We start from the raw sequence: 17,127 nt of genomic DNA on the forward strand, positions 1-17,127 counted from the left end.
CCCTTTGGGGTAGGTATTATTACAGTCACCCCACCTAACACATAGGGAACCCAAGTAAGTAAGATAAAGTACTTTGTCTGAAGTTCTCAGCTGGGAATTAAGATGAAGAATGTTGCCTTCAGCTTGAGAGCTAGTGTTCTCAAATACAAAGGGGCAGAGATGATATTCCAAGCTAGATATTCATATCTAGAGAATGAAGCAAGGGATAAATGTGTGTAACACTGGCCAGAGAGTATATCAAGAGAGAAAGTCAGAGTTCAGTTATACAGCCTGCTGGAGGAGTTGAGACTGTGAAATATTAATGAGTTTTTTGAACGATATCATTAAAAAAAGATAAGACATCTTGAGAATGAGACAAGCTAAGTACAGGATGACACATGATAAGTATTAATTTAGAAAAGAACTGAGAGAGACTGAATATTTGAATGCACAAATCTGTAAAGATATAATACCAAATTATGACAGTGTTCACCTCTGAGAAGGATCTAGGCTATGGGTGTTAGTGATGATGGTCGAAGGGAACTTGAACATTGACCTTATATTTGTGCTTGGTTTTCTGTTTGTTTGCAAGTTAGATGACTGCATTTATGTACTTAATTTTGAAAATTATGGTGTTGATGCAAAAAAAAACAAAGAAATAGGTGATGATTTGGTAATTTTATATTCAGGTTAGTTTTATCTCTAAATCCTAGACTAGTAGATTGCAAGGACTGTTTAAATTTGTATGAGCTAATTTGATGCAAGGGGTAAAGAACAAGTATGAAGGACACAGGGACGAGGACTGGGGGGGAGGAAATGGGAGGGAGGTGAGGAGCACGGGGTGGGGGGTCTGGGATGGGAGAAATAGACAAAAAACTGTACTCGAAAAATAAAAGTCTAAGGTGAAGAAAAAGAAACAAGTTGTACTTAATTGATAGAAAATACTAATTGACTAATCATTGCTAATTAGTTCCTTTTTTTTAAGTGGAAGACTATTTGGAGTTTTAGAAATCTGAGCATTGGCACAGAGATTTAGAGAACATTCTGATAAAGAAGGTCCCCTCTTCAGTTGCCTGGTCCAGAGGAGGGGGTAAGGGATCAGAATAGAGTGGCAAGGCCACTCATTATACTCCCATCTATCAGTGCCTCCTCCCAGAGCCACATGAGGGAGCAAGTCCTCTATGCGAGTGTTCATGATATATTTTTAAATGCCTAAGAAACCCTAAATATTTGATTCTGTGTGTTGTAGATGGACACAAGAAATCCGGACTTTTGAACTTCTACTGGAAAAGATAAAATGAGCAAGCCCTTTAAGATGCTGGGGAGGTCGGGGCTGAACTAATTTGGGAGATGAGAGGAGATGCTGGCATCAAGGGTATGTAACAAGATTATATAACCCAGTGTGTGACAACCCATGGACTGCTTTTCATTTCCAGGTTCTTCAACAAAATGAAAATGTGGGCTCTAGCTTGGTTCTGTTGGTGTGGATGTGACTTTTCTCTTCAGAGGGCCAGATGTTTACCTGTTCCCAGATTATCCGAAGGATTTAATTTATAATGCATTGGCTACAGGGCCAAGCCATGATCAGGAGAGCTCAGGAACTTCAAGAGCATAAAATACAACTGCTCACATTCATGGAGCACTATGAGCCAGGCATGGCTCTAGCAGTTTAATTGATTAGTTTATTCAGTTCTCACCATAGCACCATGTGGGCACTGATGTTGCCTGTATCTTAGACATGGGGACATCAGAGGATGAAGAAAACCTGTTTGATGACTGAGAGCGGACAGTCATGATGGTGAGGCCCTGTCCCAACAAAAAGCTTTACTCCTTTTCTCATACATCTCTTACTTACCCTTCCTCTCATCCCTAATTTTCATCTATGATTTTTTTCATGTAATCATAGATCTCCACATTGAAAGGGAGTTTGTGTGAAAGGGATATTATTTATAGGTCACTGGGAGAAAGGATATTTTCCAAAAGTGGCCAGAGCAGTATTGCTGGTTTTCCTGAACTGTCCAGTGCCCTCTCAAGCTGAGAAGTTTACTTTTCCTTCCCTTGGTGGAATATGGGTGAAACTCGGTGACTGCCTTGATAGAGATAATGTGGCAGAAGTGACACCGAGTGACTTCAAAGTGGAGGTCAGCAAAGATGATGTGGTGCCCACCTGGCTCTCTCGTTCTTTGGATGCTTGCTTCTGAGACCAACCACCATGATGTGAGGAAGCCCAAGCCCCATAGAAAGGCCACATGGAGGTGTTCCAGCTGACAGCCCAGCTAAGTCCCACTGACCTGTCAGCAAGACTTTGAAGGTTCTGGCCTCAGCCTTGGAGCTGCCCCCATTGGTGGTGAGTGGAGCTGGGACAAGCTGACTTTGATGAAGCATCCTGCTGAGCACTACTCCCACAGCAGGGTCAGGAGCAAAATAAACATCGCCATTGTTTTCACATGATCTCATTTCACATGATCTCCCACTGAGGTACCACTTACAGTAGGTGTCATTACACTCATTTACAAGTAAGAGAATGGAGGCCAAGTGAGATGAAGTGACTCACCCAAGGCCACACAGGCAGATGGGATTTGAACTCAGGCCTCACTGATGCTAAGCTTCTGAGATCCACCCCGTCCCAACCTCCTGATCCTTCTGGATCAGGAGCCGGGGACCTTGCTGCCCCTCAGATACAATTGCTCTTACAGAAAGCACACCCATTTGAAGTAAGAGGACAAGAAAGTAACTTTGGAGAACTATCTTTACATAGTCTGTTGTGACTCTATTTTCTTAATTTGAACCCTAGATCAATCTGCTGGTTATGGCTTAAACACACAATTCTCTCAGGAAGCTGTCTGCCTTCTCTCCATGAGCTTAGATTCCATGGTTTCTGCTCAGGTTACAAGAGACACTTTTTCATGTCATGTAAAGTAGTAATCATTTCTGCAGTTGAAAGCTTCTTTATCATCAGTGTTTGTATCTTGTTTAACTTCAGGCTCCTTGAGGCCAGGGCTTGGTCTGTGTCACATGTTTCTCATTTCTTCTATCACAAACTCTAACTTGTGGTAAGTAATAAATAAATGCAAGTTGCCCGGACTGATGTAGCTCAGTGGACTGAGCGTGGGCCTGTGAACCAAAGGATCGCGGTTCAATTCCCAATCAGGGCACATGCCTGGGTTGCAGACCAGTTCCCAGTGAGGGATGCATGAGAGCAACCATACATTGATATTTCTCTCCTTCCTTTCCCCTCTAAAGATAAATAAATAAAATCTTTAAAAATAAATAACTGCAAGTTAAATAAACACCAAAGAGCATTATATGTGAATTTTCTTGAGAATGATAATGAAAAGACAGAGAGGTGTAGGATTCTGGGCATGAGTCTAATGTTGATGCTACAGGTTTTTCTTTTGAGGTCAGAGGTTTCTTCTTTGCTTCCTCTGTCTTCCCTGTTAGATAAAACATCTTTGTTTATGACTTTTATAAATAAGTAACTTCAATAAAAAGCAACGGTACACCAAACAACAGGAACTGGCAGGGCTCCGAAGCACTATTTTTCACCAGGTCGTTATGCAAGGGGAAAATACTTTCTGATGTGAAATTGGAGAATTGACTTTGGTATGAATGTTGAAATATGATATCCTTTCATTCTGGTCAGCCTTTGCCATAGGATTGGTGGCATTTGTGTCTTTCACCTTGTATTTTAAATGTGTATGCCTGTCATGGCAGCTGCTTGAACAACTCTGTCTTTATGTTGTCCAGAATGTTCAATACTTGCCCTATGCTTAGTAGATATAAGGCTCTAATGATAATGGACATGACAGTAGGACTAGAACATAAGTAGTTTTTAAACTGAGAAGGGTAAATAAACGCAGGCAAAATATTACATAAGTTTCATTCTTTAATTGTATTTTTATTGCCTAATCTACCAGTTAGCTTATGCCACCTGACAAACCACTCCAAAACTTAGTAGTTTCAAACAATAGCCATTTTTTTAGTTCATGATTCTGAAGGCTGGCAGTTCGGGATGGGCTCACCTGCTTTGGCTAGGTGAGGTGGGCTGACTCATGAGTCTTCAGTCAGCTTCCAGGTTGGCCGGGAGCTGGGTCAAGGAAGGTCTCTGTGGTTTGACTCCCCTCAGCCCTACATGTCTCTTATCCTCCAACAGGTTAATCAAGGCTCCAAGAGAGTGAATATGCATGGCATCCTGAGGCTAAAGCTTGAGAGTAGCACAGTGCCACTTTCTGCCACATTCCGTTGGCCAGAGCAAGTCACGGCCAGTCCAGATTCAAGAGATGAGAATTAGACTAATCTCTTTTGATATAGACTCATCTGTATGAGAAATAGGCCTTGATGTAAGGAGTTTCAAAGACACCTTGCAAAAAGTAGGCATACAAGGAGGTCAGAGAATTGTGGTCATCTTTGCAAGTAAGATGCAAGTATTGTACTGAGGGGATTAACATTGCAATGGAAATGGTAGAAAACCATTTGTGGGATTTATAACTTACAAGGAAACTGGAACTGATTGAGAATAGAGAAGAGCAAGAAGAGATGAACATGGAATAGAGGTGTCATGGATGATTTTCCGTTTTCCATCTGCCTACATCTGTAAAAGGGGGAGACTGAAATAGATGGTAGGAAAGCACAAGGTTGGTAGTAAAGAGTTTTTTCTTTGCTATTCCTTTCTCTTTCATTTTCAGCTGGGGGTGGCAGGCCACGAGGGCATGGCAGGCAGGTCAGAAGTTAAGCACAAAGCAGCCACTTTATGTCTAACTCAGTAGAAAGAGGCCACTACATTTGACAAACCCTAAATAATAGCATTAGTCCTACTTACTTCCTGCCCCTGAAGCTTTAAGTTCTGCATGGTTTGTCTGATGGAGTTTGTTTGCTGGAAGAGTTGGAGGACCATCAAAGGGAGGGAAAAGGTCAAATGGTTTGTGTCATTTTTTTCCCCTATAGATTTTCAAGAAGGCTTTGACTTATGACACTGTGGCCTCCTGACACTATTACTGCATTTATTGTCCCATTTTATTACTCCAGTAGCCCTATAAGAGTGGATCATTATCGACACTTTACAGATAGGGAGACTGTGTCCTAAGCAGTTAAGTAACTTACCCTAGACAACACAATTGGGCAGTGGCAAAGGTGGGGTTTGAAGCCGGGCAATGTGGTTGATTCAAAGTGCACTGCACGGAACACCACCACACTAAATGGTGCCTACAGGTTGGACAGAAATGGCTGTCCAACAATGTGTAATCAGAGCAAATGGGGTTTAATCCCTCCAACTTGCTGTCACACTTTGAATTGAGATCTAAGGTGCATTGGAAAGGTGAGGCTGATGGGATGACATCACTGCAGAGAATTCATCAGTGAGAATCACTGAATTCTTCAGTGAGAATCACCTACCTGTGGGAAGTCCCCACCTTCCCCTGGGTTATCAGAGTGGGTAATTTTCAACCCCAGCTGGGTGACCCATTTTCTCCCCCAACTGAGTTGTGAGGCCCCCAGAGACCAGGTGTGAGAGCCCCATTTCTCCTGCCCCAAGAAGTGTTCTGATAGTGTTTAGAGCAAGCCTGATTCTCTGCCCCCACACCCAAGTGTTGTCAGTATTGGGGTTCTTGGGTTTTCCAAGATAGAAATTGAGAGGAAGCCCCAGAGAAATTTCCAGACACATTTTATTAAGCTTATGCTTGAGCACAAGAGAGGCAGCACAGAGGAAAGGAAGGCTCCCCTGAACTCAGGGGCTGGTTCTGCTTGGCTACTATTATAAGGTTGTAACAGGGTGCAGCCAGGGGAACCCCAAATAGGGACTTGTAATGGGGTCCAGAACTCAGGGTGTCCAGGAAATATTTAAAAATATGGGATGTCCTCACCCCTGCAGGTCTGAACTGGGCGATGGGACACATGGAGCCGGGCCATTGAGAGTTGTTTTGCATACCAACAGTTTTGCAAATAACCTCAGCCATGGTCATTTAACATATCTATAAGGTTTACCTGGTTTCATGGATATATTAAATAGCTGTGGCTGTGCTTTGAGCCAGAGGGATAGGAGTGACTTCCACCCAGGATGTAAACGAGAGGCAACTCCCCCTGGTTACAGTGCTTGTTTGAGAGCTTGAAGATGATTGGCTCCACGCTATGGGGCCAGGCCTGCCTGGACTTACTACGACAGCCCAGTAAAGCTGGAAAAATATGGGAATACTGGCAAGTGTAGCCAATTGTGGGAGGAATCAGAAATGGGGCTGCAGAGAAAGACTGTCGCTGGAACTTAAACCGAGGTGCAGCAGCCATGCTGGAGGGTTGGGACTATGCGGCTTTGGCAAGAGTCAGGACCACGCAGTTTTGGGGTGCTCCCTTTTGCCACATCATTTAGGAAGCAGGAGAGACCTTGCTGGGAAGGAAAAGGGTGAAATGACTTTTGTTGGTGGGCCATGAGAAGGTGCCACATGGTTTTGGATTAACTGGAGATTGCAGTGGCAACATAGCTAATGGTGCTGGGAACAGAGGGGCTACCTGAGCCGCAGACTTCTACTTTTCCTGAGATATGGTACCCTGGGCTGGGCAGAGGGAGAAGGAAGGACTGTGAGTGTTTGTGGGTGTTCTAAAGGATGTTAAGTATTTTAATGAAGACATTAAGTCATTACTCTAAGTCTGTATAACTTTTTACATAAATAACTCCTTTCCTTTTCACCAGTCTCTGGCACTAAGAGACATCTTTCCCTGGTGGCAGGCAAGACCAACTTAGTATGGGGAGACGGGACCACAGAGCACAAGGAGGAGTCCATTTGGTAATAGTATATTGTTCCCGCCCCCTGGCACCAGGTCTGTTCTGTAACAGAGGTGGAGATAAAATGGACTTGTGTGAAAAAGCAGGCTTTGTGAAAAAGGTAGGCTTTTGAAGGTTTCCGAAGTGGAAATTTCCACTTCAGGTGGATTTATTTCTTCCTTTTGTTATGTTGTTTGGCCACTATCTTTGCCTATGGGTAGTGGGGGCAAGATGGCAGTGTTGCTCATTACCACCACCCCAGGAAGGTCTCACATCAGCCAAACCTTGATCAACTGTGAATGTGGAACAATGGTCCAGACATCTCCTAGAAAGTAAATGATTAGACGGGAGATGTGACATTTTTCCTAGGAAGTGGAAGAGTGGTTGCATAAGAGGTTGTCTTATTGCTGTTTTTTTCTGGCCGCCTGTTGTCCTTGGGATTCAAAGAGGAATAGCTGGGTAGTGCTGGTTCTATTGTTTTTTTTTTATTCCATGTCCTTGGGATCCCTGGCCCAGTTTCCTATGCTGTCTCTCTAGTCCTGGAGCACTGCAGAGCCATTTGAAATATTCTCAGGGCAGATCATTTGGAAATCTCTTCCATGCCTTAGTTATCTGCACCAATGAGCACAACCCCACTAGCTTCTCCCACTAGATACCCCTTCTTTACCTCCTCTGATTCTTAGGTGTCTTCTCCCTCCATGTAGAATATCCCTAACTATATGGTAGAGGATGCTTCATTTTAGCTCTGTTCTCCATGTTCACTGTTTAGTGAAGGATTGGTGCTGCCATCAGCTGACTAAGATTTTAAAGTGGTTTTGTGAAGATGTAATTCATTCCTTTTCTCTTCATTCTGTTTTTCCATCTACCCTGTTCTTTCTAACACTAGCAGATGCAGCTTAGAAACCTATAATCATATAGAGAATCAAGTCTTGCTTGAAATAACAGCATTTATTGAAAACTAGCTAAAGTTGGGTCATGTCCTAGGCATGTTTCATGGTCTTTCCTCACAACAGCACTATTTTTGTCTCATCCCCATTTTATAGATGAGAAAACTGAGACACACAGAGGTGAAGTCATCTATTTGTTGCAGTGTCTGGCACATTGAAATGCTGAATGGATGTTTGTTATTTATAAAAAGGAGCTGTGTCTTAGTTTGGATCAAGAATTAGGGAGCAGGTATTCCAAGGGGCAGTGATTCCAGAAACGAAGTAAAGGAGTTGAGGGGTGGGATAGGGAAGGAAGATGGGCCATACAGGTTGAGACCATGAACAGGTGATTACTGTGGGCAACTGGGGCTCAGTCTTACTGGGGTCCGATGGAAGCTGTGTATTTCATACATCATGAAATTGTCCCACTTAAAGGACACAGAATTGGGGTGATTTTAAAGAAATGATGGAGGCTCTTAAAAAGTAATTGTGAACTTCATAATTGTGCCCTGTATGTTGCCACCATTTGTCCAGGGAAGGAAAGTGGAAGGAATGTTGTTCATTATTCCCTTTGGCTTCCTGTACTTTCCCTTTGTTCCCTGCATCAGTTTTCACTATGTAACAGAGCACCTAGAAGTCAATAGGCAGATTCATACTAAGCATTTATTTAGCTCACAAACTAAAGGTTGGCTGGGAGTTGGCTGGTCTGGGTTGGGCTACTGTAATAGGGGGGTGGTAGCTGATCCAGGCTGGGCATAGCTGGGTGGCTCTGTTTCCCTACATAGGTCCAGTGAGGCTTAGCTTTTCGCTGAGGTCCAGATTCAGGCCTATTCCACCTGAGAACATTCTAAGTCCCAGTTTGTGGGCTGAGGCAGCCTGAAGGAGGCTCTTCTTGTGACCATGAAAGAGGCACAGGGTACAGGCGGAAACCCAAGAAGCTCCTTAACTGACCCTTCTGTGTTATTACATTGACCAAAGCAAGTCACATGCCCAAACCCAACCAAGAGGCAAAGAGATATATTCTGCCTTTTCTGGGGAAGTTATTATTATTGGTATTTGCATAGGATGAAAAGGCACTCTGCTGTGCTTCCTCTGCCTTCTGCCAAATTGGGCAAATATAATGTGAAATTTGAAAGCCTTTACCAGTTCCAGTTTTAGTTATCACTTTGGGCATAATTCTAACTGCTTAGTGATATCCTAATTTGTTATTAATGGGAGATGGCATGGTTATTAAAAGCTGCACATCCTCAGGTTCTCAGACTTCTTTGTTATTCAGACCCACAGCTGAGGATTGTTGCCTTATCAAATACCATAGCTTTGCTCATGGTGGACTAATGAGGTGTCTGGAGTTGTTGAACTTGTTTCTCCTGCAATGACAACTTGTTACCACCTTGGCAGCTGCTGCAGTGCTTAAACTTGGTATCTGTGTATACCAGTTGCTCAGGCTCATCAGAATGAAATAGAAGCAACAAGTGGGATGGATAAATGATCAATTACATTGCTATGTATATTTTCCTATGTTTTAGGAGATGGATTTGAATTCTGCAAAAATGTCATTTGTTTGCTTCTCTCGGTACCTTGGCTCTCTCATCTGGCATGAATACAATCCAGCTGGAAGGAGAAGAGGCAAAGCTTTCATGTTGGTTGGAATTTGCAGCCATAAATTTACAGGACTTTTCCAAATTAGCATGGCAAAGACTTGCAGTTTTATGCTTTTTGTGAGTTATAAGTCATAAAGCATATGCTAAGAGTGGCTTGACTGTTGTGTTCTAGGTCCTGTGGTATGAATGATTAAACATCTTTCCAAACACTTGTAAGTTATTTATACTTGGTCCATGCATTGGCCAAGCAAGCAAGTGAATACAGACTTTGATGCCAGCATCTTAACATTGGTATCTAATGTGGCCCAGAAGAGCATTCTAATTAACCCATTAATGAAATCGCATGACTTACTAGTACTTTTAATTGTCTGTGGGCTTTTTTATGTCCACATAAAGAACCAGACTATGAGACAATCAGTAAGTATTACTGATGTTTGGGGGTTCCCTCAAAGTAAACCCTGAAACAAAGATTTTGATGCAAGTAATTTATTTGGTAGATAATTCTAGGAAAAAGTGGGGCGGGGGGAGTAGGGAAATGGGACAGGGAAGGGAAAGCAAGTGTGTTAGTGAGCAAATTACCACTGTGGGCATCTAAAGAGCTCTGAAAGATGGTGTTGACCTTACCTCAAGAGTTGTTTCACTGAAGGAGTGGGGATGCTGGGATATTTATCCACCAACCCCTATATATCATTTGTGAGGACCTTTCCAAGGGACAGTGACTCCCTGGTCTTCTGGTATACCCATGAGTGAATCAAGTATGCTCTTGCTACAAGTAATTGCAGTGGGAACCCTTGACATGTATGGGGATGGTGGGTACTGAGGGGACATGGGTATGGCAACTTTAGCATCTGCTAAAGGGTGCTCTAGAGGTTTTGAGGAATGAAAGGAGGAAATTTATAGCTTTTAAATCTGAGCACAGCAAAAGCTAAAATATCTCCGGGGCCTTTGGACTAAATGGGGAAAGAAGAGCATTTTTTTAACAGCTATCCATCTAAACTTTGGCACACCCATACAATGACACACTGTACAACCACAGTAAGAGGAAGAGCTACTATACTGATCTGAAAATCTCTTCAAGTTATAGTTCTGAATAGAAAGAAATTACAGGATATCTAGAATATGCTCCCATTTATAAAAACAGATTTATTAGAATAAAATTTACATTTTATAAAATTCATTGATTTTAAACATTTTAGTAAATTTATAGTTTTCTAGAAATTTCATGTAAATGGAGTCATATAATATGTGATCATATATATATATATATATATATATACTTTCATTCAGCATACTATCACTGTTTGTAGACATATGGGTTGTTTTTAGATTTATGTATGTATGTATGTATTTATTTATTTTTAAGGACTTTATTTAATTTTTTTGAGAGAGGGGAAGGGAAGGAGAAAGGTAGAGAAACATTGATGTATGAGAGAGAAACATCAATTGGTTGCCTCTTGCACATGCCCCAGCCTGGTACTAAACCTGCAACCCAGGCATGTGCCCTGACTGGAAATTGAACCAGCAGTCTTTCACTTTGCAGGATGATGCCCAACCAACTGAGCCACCCAGTCAGGGCTGGTTTTAGTTTTATTATTATAAATAATGCTGCTGTGAACATCCACCTACAAGTCTTTATGTGGACATATATTTTTTCACTTCTCTTGGGTAGGTACTTAACAAGTGAAATTTTTGGGTCATATGATAAGTATATGTTTAGCTCTTTAATGAACTGCCAAGTAATTTTCCAAAGAGGCTGTAGCATTTTGCTGCATTCTTACCAACAGTATATGGAGGATTTGATTTCTCCATATCCTCACCAACAGTTGGTATTGTCAATCTTTTTGATGTTCTTCACTCTGATTGTAGTATAGTGACATCTTATTGTGGGTTTAGTATTTCCTAATGACTAATGACGTCCAGCATCTTTTCATGTGCTTATTGCCATTTGTGTATCTTCTTTGGTGAAGTGACTGTTCAGATCTTCTCTCTCTCTCTCTCTTTTGGTGTTGGGTTGCATGTGTTCTTTTTATAGATTAGTAAGGGACTATTGTAATTTTTTCTTTAAGTTCAAAATTATTTCCAAAGAACGTTTTTTAAAAGTCTAGTTCCCATCATTACCCTGATACCCCATTAGAAAGGAATACACACTCTGGAATTGTTTTATACTGTGGACATCCTCACGAAAGGAATAAAAAGGAATTGCAAGATCAGCTTTTAAATCTATTGCCAGAAAGAGGCATTAGTCTGGTGATGACCTAATGGGTCTTTATTAAATTATGACATATCTCCTCTATGTGAATAGGAAACGGAAAAATGTCCAGATGTTGGGTAAAGAAAAACGTGAAAGGGCTTATCTTATCTTCCTTTCTTCAGTTACTGCAGAAGTTACTCAGATTCCTCAGCCTTTTCTCTGTGGGGATGGGAAGGAGGCAGTTGCTATGTGTCCACCTGACAGTACTGGGCAGACCTTGAGAGTGGAGGGATGCACAGAGCTGCTCAGACACTGCCACTGTGGCATGAGCATGGGCACATGTGTGCTCCACAGTTTCCCATTCTCCCTCAGTCCACATTGACCCCGATGGGGCATAGTCCTCCCATTTGTGAAGTCACCTCTCACTTCCCACCAAATCTGTATTTTTACAATATGTCACTTAATGAAAGTGAACCGTATATTTGCCTATAGCTAAATTTACTTAGTTCAAACACAAAGTAATGGGCTAATTTAGCCAATAGCAGATGGAGTAAAGAACAATGATGTGTGAAAGAAAGATGTTTCAGTCTGCCATCCATCTCCCTGACTCTAGGCAGGTTGGCTTGTACTTACATGCTATCAGCTTTTGAAATATTTAGTGTGTGCCAACTATTCATTCTTTAATTCATTCATTAAATCTTTATGGACTTCCAATATGCATCAGACACTGTGAGGCTGAAGGCATTAGTAGTGAACAAAAGTGGCAAAGTGCTTTCCCCCAAGAGTCTTCCATTCCAGTGGGAGAAACATACAATAAATAATAAAGCAAAGAAATACACAATATATGTCAGGTTATAATAAGGTTTACAAAATAAAATAAAATACAACAAGAAGGTAGTGACAGATGGGTTCATAAAAATCGAGGAGGATGTACTACAGAGAATTAACAAATAGACCTATAGTTTTAAAATTTTATTTAGTTATTTTAGTAATTTATTTTCTAATACTTCTATAACAAACATATTGCTTTTGTAATAAAAAATTTATTCTAAATTTACCAAAAACATTAGATTTGATTGTTAATGTACTTGAATCATAATTTTATAAGCAAAAATATTATAAAAATCAACTGAAAAAATAATACATAGTCTTTATTACCTGGGATTTGGTTTCTGCTCATTTTAGGAATTTTGATATTTGGAAATATAATTAAGTTATAGAAAGCTTATTAAAAATTTATAAAATGCCTTCTCAATGGGTAATTTGAAATGATGACTAATCACTTCAAGTCTTGGTAAATTGTAAGTGTTGTTAAGTAGGTCAGAATAGAAAATGATAGCATTAACTATAAGATCCAGGGACCAAAACATTTGAGACAAAAATGCTGTTTCTGACATTATTTTTGTTTGTTTGTTTAATTTTTATTTGTGAATGGGAGTGCAGATATGTGTCTAGGAGTTCACACAACAAAACAAAGTGGAGATGTCAGTCATTTCATTAACAGCCTAAGAAGACTCCATATTGGAAAATTCAGACAAAAATAAAACATTTTAAGGCCAGACCCAGGCTATTTGCTTTGGAGCTCAGCTCCTTGGAACAGATGTGTATGTCAGTGGTGTGTATGGTGGTGTGGGGATGATCATGTTGCCTACTTCTACCTTCCTTCCCTCTGCTCTTTCTCCTCTCAGTGCTTCCACACACCTGACCCTGCCTTTTCACTGATCTGTGCCACTTTCCAAAAAAGTTGACATGTTATTTACTAACATCACCACCGATTATTTTATAATAATAGCTCACAACAACTAGTGTTGTCACACAATACCCCCAGCTAAGATATCCACCAAATCTCCCTGTCCCACATTGTCAAGTCATTTGATTTCTGGTCTATGCTAATTTTACAATTCACTTTGGCCAATCAAGTCCTTGAATAAACCAAATTCTATCCAAATACTAATTTGATTTTGATGTTTGCTAAACTTGGTCATGTGTTCTTGTAATAATTAATTCAAATTTATATATCTATTTAACACAAATTCAAAATTTGTGTCCACATGTATTATTAACTAGGTCTCGCTTTAAGTCTAAGTTCTACGGCTCTATTCATTGTCTCCAGTGATTTCTGTTGTTTATAGTGATTGATCACAGTAGCTTTGAGGCTTATTTTTTTGTTTATTTGTTTGTTTGCTTGTTTAGTTTTTACTTGCTTGTAGATTAGATTCTAGGGAGCCTCACTTTCATTCCCTTGCTTTCCTAGATAACTCATTATTGAGAAATGAAATAATGCTACTTAAGAGAAGGCTTATGATAAGGCAAGAATTTTACCAGAGATAAAGTGTACTTACGGCAAAAGTTAATATTTTAAAGTTTCATAGTATGCAATAAAAATTAAAGAGGATGTCTAAAGGACTATTTAAGATGGAATGAAAAGTAATATCTCGATTCCTTTTTTTCTTATTAACAAAGTACCGACTTCACTAAAAATAATTCATTTCTTTTTATGTAACTACATTATGCATTATAGTTCAGTTTTGTCATAGAGTTATTAGGCTTTATTTTGAAATTTGCCTTTTTTTTCTTCTTTGAGCTTTGAAAAAGCAAAAGTTATGTTGACATGCTCAGTGTGGTATTTGCTGATGTGTGAGAGTACGTGTGTATGGCTTTAATTATTAGTTGTTTTTTCTTCTTCAGTTAATGGGAATCACATTGTATTTTTCCACTCCTGAGCACTATGATTCATGCCATCTACTTCCTCTAGAGCTCTCTACCCCACAGAATCCTCTGGGAAATGTATTAGTCATGGCCAAGCAAGGTACCTTGTGTGCCTATGATCAGCATCAGCTCCAACTACTGTGTCCTTAGGAGGAAGATGAAAGTTGCTGTAGCATCTTCTTTTGGAGAGTTATTATGGCCTAAGTTTGAGGGTGTATATGGTTTGTATCAGTCTGTGATTCATCTTTACAATATACAGGCAAATTGGATGTTAAAAAAGACAGATAGATGTCTTGTTTGCTTCAGAAGCTTTTCAGGCACATTCTGGCCTCAGGAAATAAACCTAAAAGTTGATCAGAGACCCTTGCTGGTGGCACATGCATAATATTTGTGGATGGATTGAATCTTCATGTAATTGTATTGATGCTATTTTGAAGAACTCGGCACATACTTATTTACCTCAAACATGTTTTTTTATTAACCCCGTTGGGTCTAATTTCAGAAAATTTCACACCAAGGGATTTTTCCCCCCAGAGGCTGTACTTATGAAGACATTCTAACATCATAACGTCAATAATTGATTCCTTAACCATATCAATTATCGTTGCTAGGTTTCAGCTTGATTTAGCATCATTGATTGACAGCTTGTGGCCATCTCTCCCCAGGGTGTAGATTAAATCTTACCCCCACTGATTTCACCTGACCTAGGACTGCGATGGCTGCTGTCTCTGCAGTCAGGAGAACTCTTTAATTTTCCTAATGAGTGTAAAGTCTTTTCAAATTCAAGGAACTGGAGCAGTCAAAGAGCAGATACAAATGGTCAACCATTTAGACAGGCTGAACAAGGTGTTGGAAGATCACACTCTTGGCTGAGCCCTTGGTGGCATTAGTAAACTACTTTTAGCTGCTAGGCCTTAGGAGTTTTTTAGCATGTACAGTTAAAGGTAGAAATATAAACAAAACAGTGCACTCTTGGTAAAGGTTCGCCATGGATAACTAGCAATCAGAACTGGGTCTCCCAAACAAAGACTGACAAAATATTAGATGAACATAGACGAAGTATCAGTCTTTAACATTGGCATTGAAGGGATTGCCAACTCTATCTCATTGAGACAATAGAGCTCTTGTCTGGATATTTTTGCTCTTACTTCTTGTTGATCGTCTGGAAGCCATTGGGAATACAGAACATGGTAATCTTCCTACTTAGAATACGAGTGGAGGTGCTGGCATGCTGTTGGGAAATCAAGGAGAGTCACATTCTAACTCACTTTGATGCTGGCCAGCTGCAAGACCTTGCTTGGGTAGGTAATTTAGCCTTTGGGCCTCACTTTCTTCACTGATGGAATCAGATTAGGGCCAATTCTGCTTGAGGGCCTGGAGTGCTGTATTGAAAAAGATTCTGTGGTATTAGGTTGGGAAATAGTGCCACAACTGATTATCAGTGCCTGCAATATCAGGGAGAAAGCAAGTGTCTGGGATCTCCATGCACTAGTGATCTCTCGGCTTCCTCCCAGTGTTAACTGCACTCTAAGATGTTGTGACTTATATGACAAGTCTAGAAGGTCATATTTGTTGCTAATATCATGGATAACAAGCTAGTCTGAACATTGCCTAAAGAAACCTTTATAGGCCCAGAAACTCAGTCAACCACAGAAGGCCCAGGCCTTAGGTTGTTTCTTCTGATTGGATTCACAGCTTGCTCCTATGTAAACCACAGTGCCAGGTTATTGATCCACCCTGGCAGCTAGTGCCTGGTGAGGAAACTGGAATCCTTCCTCCCTGCTGATGTAGAATTTGTAAGGCAAAGAAAATACACTAGTTTTTCAAAGGTACCTTTGATGAGCTTTGAATCAGAAAGAAAATGAATTGTCTTAGTAGCTATTTCCCGAGGATAACTGTTCTACCATTAGAGGTACTGGACCAGTCCCCTCTCCAGCAGATAATCAATTTGTGGGAACTCAGTTTCCATTCTCACTAGAGTGTTTAGTTTTAATTGCCTTGTTACTCCTGGTTGTTACAGTGAAGAAGAAGAATTTATTTCAGTGGAATTCAAATAATGTTTGTTCTCTATAGCCTTTTATTTATCTTATTTTAGCCATTTCATAGAACCTAATTTGGAGAACTAGTTGGACATGGATGAAAAGATGTTTGAACAAAGTTTGCAATATTGTTTAAAATACCTAAAACAGCAAAATTCTAAAGCAACTTAAATGTTTGCCAGTTGGTTAAATGTATCATGGTGTGCCTCTCGAAGGAATGTGAAGGGATGAGGTGGATATGTTGTATTAACGTGAAAAGATATCCATTTATGTATTACGAAATAATGTAACATTCAGATCACAGGACAGTATGTATAATCTGACCTGTTTAGGAAAGACTGTGTATGTATGTGTGCATATGTGCCTATCTGTGGGCATACACATAAATTCTAGAAGGACACATTCTTTTTTTTTCTTTTTATTTAATATTAAATTTTATTTAGTTACTTTTCAAGTACATTTTTTTTTTATCTATTTCTCCAATCCCACCCCACACCCCCGCCCGGTCTTCCCCCTCCCTCCCATTCCCCCCCCCCCAGTCCTCATCTCTGTGTCTTTCATACTTGTTCCTCAAAATCCCTCCCCCTTTTTCCCCTTAAGTTCCCTTCCCTCTCCCCTCTGGTCACTGCCCACTTGTTCTCTATTTCAGCATCTTTGTTTTTATTCTGTTTGCTTGTTTGTTTTATTCTTTAGCTTCCTGTCAAAGGTGAGATCATATGGTATTTGTCCTTCAATGCCTGGCCTATTTCACTCAGTATAATGCTTTCCAGTTCCATCCATGTTGTTGCAAAAGTTAGTAGCTCCTTCTTTCTCTCTGCTGCATAGAATTCCATCGTGTATATGTACCACAATTTTTTGATCCATTCATTTACTGATGGGCACCTAGGTTGCTTCCAACTCTTGGCTATTGTAAATTGTGCTGCTATGAACA

At 40.3% G+C, this 17,127-nt stretch overlaps 1 protein-coding gene across 4 annotated transcripts in view; it reads left to right on the forward strand.

Moving 5' to 3' along the window:
* The window catches only part of RIN2 (Ras and Rab interactor 2), a 254,705-nt gene that overhangs the window by 65,138 nt on the left and 172,440 nt on the right, over window positions 1-17,127 (forward strand). For all 4 annotated transcript variants that reach the window (XM_053670953.1, XM_053670957.1, XM_053670951.1 and 1 more), the window contains exon 2: window positions 1,229-1,354. Coding sequence is in view for 2 of the 4 variants with exons in the window: in XM_053670951.1 (XP_053526926.1) it covers window positions 1,340-1,354 (15 nt within the window). In the remaining 2 variants the exon portion in view is untranslated. The remainder of the gene's footprint in view (window positions 1-1,228; window positions 1,355-17,127) is intronic.

Source organism: Artibeus jamaicensis, unplaced genomic scaffold, assembly GCF_021234435.1.
Source record: "Artibeus jamaicensis isolate MK-2021 breed Jamaican fruit bat unplaced genomic scaffold, CSHL_Jam_final contig_65, whole genome shotgun sequence".
NCBI classification, from domain to species: domain Eukaryota; kingdom Metazoa; phylum Chordata; class Mammalia; order Chiroptera; family Phyllostomidae; genus Artibeus; species Artibeus jamaicensis.